Source organism: Hydractinia symbiolongicarpus, chromosome 7 (assembly GCF_029227915.1).
Source record: "Hydractinia symbiolongicarpus strain clone_291-10 chromosome 7, HSymV2.1, whole genome shotgun sequence".
NCBI lineage: Eukaryota > Metazoa > Cnidaria > Hydrozoa > Anthoathecata > Hydractiniidae > Hydractinia > Hydractinia symbiolongicarpus.
The window spans coordinates 20,846,357-20,853,122 of NC_079881.1; the positions used below are offsets into that span (position 1 = coordinate 20,846,357).

General features: G+C 39.3%; 1 protein-coding gene across 1 annotated transcript; it reads left to right on the forward strand.

The window, feature by feature from the left end:
- Positions 1-3,826: 3,826 nt before the first annotated feature.
- Positions 3,827-6,278, forward strand: LOC130648613 (uncharacterized). Its single transcript, XM_057454667.1, has 3 exons — positions 3,827-4,850; positions 4,926-5,325; positions 6,047-6,278. Exons 1-3 carry the CDS (start codon positions 3,827-3,829, stop codon positions 6,276-6,278), a joined length of 1,656 nt encoding a protein of 551 aa, XP_057310650.1.
- The last annotated feature ends 488 nt before the right edge of the window (positions 6,279-6,766 follow it).

The window sequence follows — 6,766 nt, forward strand, 5'->3', positions numbered from 1 at the left end:
AAAATGCTTGTTTTGATAGCCACTTCTTAATCTCCTTTGGCTTGAAACCGAATCCTCTTAAATTCTGAACAGCCTTTTGTCCTTTCCATAAATTTTGAGGTTGATAGTAAGTCTCTTGAAGTTTTGACATGTTTTATTTATGCACACCTTTATTTATCTCCTTTTTGTTATTATGTAGTACGATAAAAGTGCTTAAAAGTATTTTTACTGATTATATATAAAGATGTCTGACGTGGCTACTCAAACTGATCTACATTGTGATACCACCGATTGTGGTGTACCCGACTACAAATTAATGAAACTCAAAGAGTTGAGAGAAGTGGCTAAATCCCGTGGGATTAAGTATATTTATGGAATGAATAAAGCTAAATTGCGTGAGGTGATTGCGAGAAATGATATTGATCCATCCTACACCATCGACCTAGATACCAAACAAGAATGTTATGGATACTGTTCCAACTGGAGGGTAAACAACAGAGAAGCATATCTAAGATATCAAAAACGTTATAATGATAAGAGATCTTCCAAAAGGTGATTAGACCTAGAACGGATTTTGTTACTCGCTCGGGTAACAAATGTTATGAAGGCGATGCTCTCACGTCCCGATTTTTTTTTCCTGGGGGAGTACCCAGCCGCATTTCCCTCGGGAAACGATCCATGGTGGCGCGATGTTGGTATCATAAACCGCGGTTTACCACCAACTACCCTGTGGAAAATTCCGGTGACCACCATGGGGCAGCGCAACCTCGGGTGGTGGTTATGCGAACGAAGCCCCTCGCGATCCTCGTCCGGTTTCACGATTATAAAACCATCTTAAAGATTCATAAAATCGTATATCACAACCAGGCATGTCTTCGGAAATCATTCTCGATTTGATATACAGTAGAGAACACATTGATGATGGCTATGATCTTTTCAGGGTCTCCGATTTAAGAGCCCGAGCGAGGTACCTTGGCATACGTGGATACTCGCGGCTCAGAAGGTCCGAGCTTAACGAATTATTGAGACTTAGACCCAGATTTATCAGACCGGTACCGGCACCTGTTGAGAATGATACGGGTGATGACGAGGACTCGGGATTTATCCCACCGAGACCCTCGAGACCGGTACCAATACCGGTTGAAAATGATATGAGTGATGACGAGGACATTGATACGGTTTCCGATTCGGAAAAATGCATAATTTGCTATTTGAAACGAAAGGAAGCAACTATTGTTCACAGGGCATTTTTGCTGCTGTCTATCATGTGCATATATATTGAAAGAGAGGAGAGATAAATGCCCAATATGTCGTGCATACATCGATCTTGTTATTAGACAATATAATTGATTTGTCGGGGGTCAGATTGTTTTTTTTTGTTACTCACGCGAGTAACAAATATTATAAATCTTTTTTTGGTTTCACGATTGTATAAAACCATATTAAAGGTCCACATATAGTATATCACAACCCGATATGACTTCGAGAAATACAGTTTCCGAATTAAGGGATCTCGCTAGAGAACGCGGTCTACATGGATACTCAAGGCTCAGAAAGGCCGATCTGATCGAATTATTGACACCCACTACCGTGTCAGCACCGTTACCCGTGCCGAGACCCACTAGACCCGTGCCAGCGCCGAGACCAAATAGACCAATACCGATGCCTAGACCCGTACCAGCACCGAGACCCTCGAGATCCGGTACTAGCCAACAAGACATGGATTTGTTTGAGCGGCAAGAAATGGCTAAAACTAGACCTCAGATAAAAAGTAAGTTGAATGAATGGAGGGAATGGTTGATAAATCATGTACCTAAGGCTATTAAGGATAAAACAACAAAAGCTTTCAAAACCATGAAGGATAAGATCATGGGTTTGTATAAAAAGGGCAGTGGAGAGAAAGAGGAGGAAGAGGTGAAAGAGGAAAACCCCTATACTCCTATTGAAGAAGCGTTTGTAGGTTCCTACAAAAGGTTCAAGATAAACTCTGACGGTGAGAAGAATGTCAGGGTATTTTTGAAAAAGGTTCATCCTATCGTTAAGAGGTTGATGAAGGACTTGCTCGAACAGAAGAAGTCTTTGAAGACTCAGGTGACATTGTGGGTGAGGTGGGTAAGGGATGATTTATCCAATGAGGATTTATCTAATCCTGAATCCATAGTAATGTATGTCGATAAAGCGTTCAATAGCTATATGGAGATACTGCACGCCCACGATGACATTTCTGATACCGGATGTGTAATAAGATAATCGAGCAGATTGAAAACCCTGCTCTACCCGCCAGCGGGTTCACAATCGAAAGGATCCTACATATGCATGTGGACTTTCATAAACTGAAATTAACCAGAGGTAGTTCTTACTTGCCGCTACCCAAGGATTTCAGTGGAAAGCGATCTGTGATTAACCCTCATAACGAGGATGATGATGAATGTTTCAGATGGGCTATTATCGCTGCGCTTAACCACAATCTGATCAATAATCATCCTGAGCGTATCTCAATTCTTAAGAAGTTTGAAGGCAAGTATAATTGGGATGGTCTAACTTTCCCAATGGCGCTAAATTAAATAGATTTGTGTGAGAGAAGGAACCCCGATGTCGCTGTGCATGTTTTGACAAAGGATGGGAGAGAAGGTATCTACATGTGTCGCAAGTCGAAGCATCTGGATCGTAAGGAGACGGTTGTTTTGTTTTTACTGTGTGAGGGGGATAAGAGACATTATATCGCTGTTAAGAACTTGAGCGGTGTACTAAGCAAATACAACTCGAAGCACAAAAATAGGGAGTATTATTGCTTGAATTGTCTAAATGGATTCTTAAGCGAACAAAAAAGGGATGAGCACTTTGAATATTGTAAAGATAACGATGCTGCTAAGATTCAACTCCCTGAAGAGGGTAGCACCGTTAAATTTCACAATGGTCAGTACCAGCTCAAAGCCCCATTTATCATGTATGCCGATTTCGAAGCCTTCACAAAAGATTTGCCTGAGAAAGAGACAAAATGCGGATCATCCACGGAGAAAGTTGGTAAGCATATCCCTACAGGTTTCTGTTGTTATAGCAAATTTGCTCATGGTGAAGTTTCGAACCCTCTGACGCTTTACCGCGGTGAGGACTGTGTTTCACGATTTGTTGATCATGTAGTTTCTGAGTCTAAAAGGTTATATAATATGTTTCCAAAAATAAGTATGCAAGATCTCACCGATGAAGAACTTGATGGCTATGAAAATGCCACCAAATGCCACATCTGCATGGGAGAATTTAGTGAATATGACGTCAAGGTTAGAGATCACTGTCATTTTACAGGTAAGTTTCGTGGATCTGCCCATAGAGAATGTAATCTCGATATAAGGTAGCCAATTATATTCCAGTTGTCTTCCATAATCTTAGCGGATATGATGCACATCTATTTATCAAAGAGCTTGCGAAGCAGCATGGAGAAGAAAATATGAGCGTTATCGCTGAAAATAAAGAGAAATATATCTCTTTCTCGACTGATGTTAAGGTTGGTGAATACATTGGCAAAAATGGGGAGACCAAAGACAAAAAGATACAGCTGAGATTCATAGACTCATTCAGATTTATGGCAAGCGGCTTGAATTCGTTGGTAAACAATCTATCTGATGATCAGTGTAAAAATCTTCGAAAATTCTTCAATGATGATGAGCAATTCAAAATAATGAGAAGAAAGGGTGTATACCCATATGAATATGTTGATTCATTCGATAGGTTTAATGAAACTAAGCTTCCGTTGAAAGATGACTTTTATAGCAAGTTGAACATGAATGGTATCAGTGATGCCGATTATGCGCATGTCCAGAAGGTGTGGAAGGACATGGAAGTTGAAAATATGGGTGCTTATCATGATATCTATCTTAAGACAGACGTTATATTACTTGCCGATGTTTTTGAGACTTTTAGGGAAACATGTTTTACAAACTATAAACTGGATCCTTCACATTTTTACACGGCTCCGGTATTAGCCTGGCAGGCCTGTCTGAAAAAGACAGATGTTGAGCTAGATTTGTTGTCCGATATGGATATGTTACTGTTTGTGGAGAGGGGTATTAGGGGCGGTCTCTGTCAGGCTGTTCATAGACACGCGAAGGCCAATAACCCATATATGGGTGAGATGTATAATACTTCTGAAGAGACTACCTATCTACATTACCTAGATGCTAACAACCTGTATGGATGGGCTATGATACAGAAGCTGCCGACCGGAGGGTTTGAGTGGGATGATGCTAGTAAATTTATCGCTAAACTCATTTCAAAGTTGGCTGCGGAAAATAGTGAATATGGTTACTTACTTGAGGTTGATGCAAGATATCGGGAGCTTCATGATACTCATAACGATCTTCCTTTCATGCCTGAGAGGAAGGTGATTAATGGCGTCGAAAAGCTGACACCGTGTCTTTCAGACAAGAAGAACTATGTCATTCACATCCGTGCACTTGATCAAGCGTTGAAGCACGGTCTCATTCTTGAGAAGGTTCATAGGGTCTTGAGATTTGATCAGAGTGCATGGTTGAAACCTTATATCGATTTTAATACTGATCTGCGTACCAAATCAACGAATGACTTCGAAAAGGACTTTTTCAAGCTGATAAACAATTCGGTCTTTGGTAAAACTATGGAGAATCAACGTAAGCAAAAGGATATACGTTTGGCTACCAAGAAGGAACAATATGAGAAGCTGGTTATGAAGCCCAACTTCAAGGGTGCTATCTGTTTCTCGGAAACACTGAGTGGCATAGCGATGTCCAAGATCAAGATCAAACTGAACAAGCCAATCTACCTAGGACCGGCGATCCTCCATCTATCGAAGATGGTTATGTATGAGTTTCACTATGATTACATGAGACCAAGATATGGTGGGGATGTAAAGCTTTGCTACATGGATACAGATTCATTCGTGTACCACATCAAAACCAACGACTTCTACAAAGATATCGCTGATGATGTCCCGACGAGATTTGACACTTCAGGGTACGATAGGAGTGATGGTAGACCTCTACCATTAGGTTTGAATAAAAAGATCATAGGTCTGATGAAGGATGAGTTAGGTGGTAAGGTAATGACGGAGTTTGTCGCTCTTAGAGCGAAGAATTATGCTTATAAACAGCTAGACGGAAAAGAAGACAAGAAGTGCAAAGGAGTCAAGAAATGTGTGGTGAAGAAGACCATAGGGTTTGATGATTATAAGAGATGCTTGTTCGATGGTGTGAATATTTACATAGAACAGATTACCTTCCAATCGATTATGCATGATATTCACACGGTAAAAACAAACAAACTCGCTCTAGATGCAGATGATGACAAAAGAATAATAGTAGATGGTATTACTACGTACGCTAGAGGCCATTATAGACACAGTTGAATCCTATCACTGTAATGGGGGGACACAGCGGGGTTGGGGGGTGGGGGCCCAGGGGGGGTGGGTGGGACATGGCGGGGATTGGGGGATTGGGGTGGGGTGGGGGACAGAAATTCTTCTATCGTTGATTTAACGGGTATGATCCATGATTTGACGTAAAATGGTAAAGTGCTAACGGATTTTATGGACTCTCCTATCGTTGATTTAACGGGTATGATCCATGATTTGACGTAAAATGGTAAAGTGCTAAGGGATTTTGTCCCAACATCCGCATATTCCTATCTCTGCCTAAGGTTACAAATTATTTTTAGTAATTAAATTTTAATTCTAAAATGGCTGAACAAATAAACTACGAAAACTTGAATTCGACCCATTCCAGGGTAACAAAACTGTACTTTTAAACGATTTAACTGACCAGACATAAATTTTTATAATAATGAGATAACTAGAAATGCAAAATATTATGATCCATATACAAACAATCTTTCTACAGAAATAGATATAAAATCTTTTTCCTTTTCAATACATCTTAATATTAGATGCATACAAAAGAATTTTTAATTTTTAAACATCTTTTACATAACCTGAAAGTCACATTTAAAATCCTTTGCTTTTCCGAAACGTGGTATAATGATAATATGGAGAAAAACTCAAATTTTCAATTGCAAAATTACACAGTAATTCTCATATTAGAAATTGCAAAAAGAAAGGCGGTGGGGTGTGCATGTTTATTCATAATTCTATTCTATTCAACCTAAAATCAGACACGTGCGCTAACAATAACGATTGTGAGTCATTAAGTATAGATATAATAAACAAAGCAACTAAAAACATCCACATGCATTTACTCTACCGGCCACCTGCAGGATCAATGGAAAACTTTGAGAATCATGTGAAAAATATTCTTACGGATCACAAATGGTAAAAACGTGTACCTCGTTGGTGAGGTAAATGTCAGGGTCGGATCCAGGATTTTTATAAAACTTAGCAAAAAATTTTTTTCGAGATTACCGCCCAGAATGGGCGTTAAAGTACGCCTAACGGGCGTATGTATCTAATAGTAACTAAAAACATATAAACCATGTTTAAACGAACCTTATCTCTTCGATCATTTGTTCAATTACAAAATGCCCTTTAAGAAGGTCAGAATAAACTAGCCAAGGAAAGCTTTCAAACCAAGCATACTTAAACTTTCTGTTTGTTTTGATGTCTTTCTCGAAGTTATTTTGTGTTATATCTCTATCTATGAGTACCACAGGTACTTCTGTATCCATTTCTAAGGCTGTTGGTGTATATGTAATAGCCATTTCTGAAGATATTGATCGACATGGTGATGACTGCATCGATACAGAAGAAGTTATAGCATTAAAGGTCACTATAAAAAAAAGATGTATCTAGAAATACATATTTATA

Bases quoted from the DNA above. Each gene is read 5' to 3' on its own strand.
- LOC130648613 (XM_057454667.1), top strand. From the start codon at position 3,827: ATGGGTGCTTATCATGATATCTATCTTAAGACAGACGTTATATTACTT. The intron at 4,851-4,925 runs GTGGGGATGTAA...ACTTCTACAAAG, and splicing joins TTACATGAGACCAAGATATG to ATATCGCTGATGATGTCCCG. The intron at 5,326-6,046 runs GTACGCTAGAGG...TTCTCATATTAG, and splicing joins ATAGTAGATGGTATTACTAC to AAATTGCAAAAAGAAAGGCG.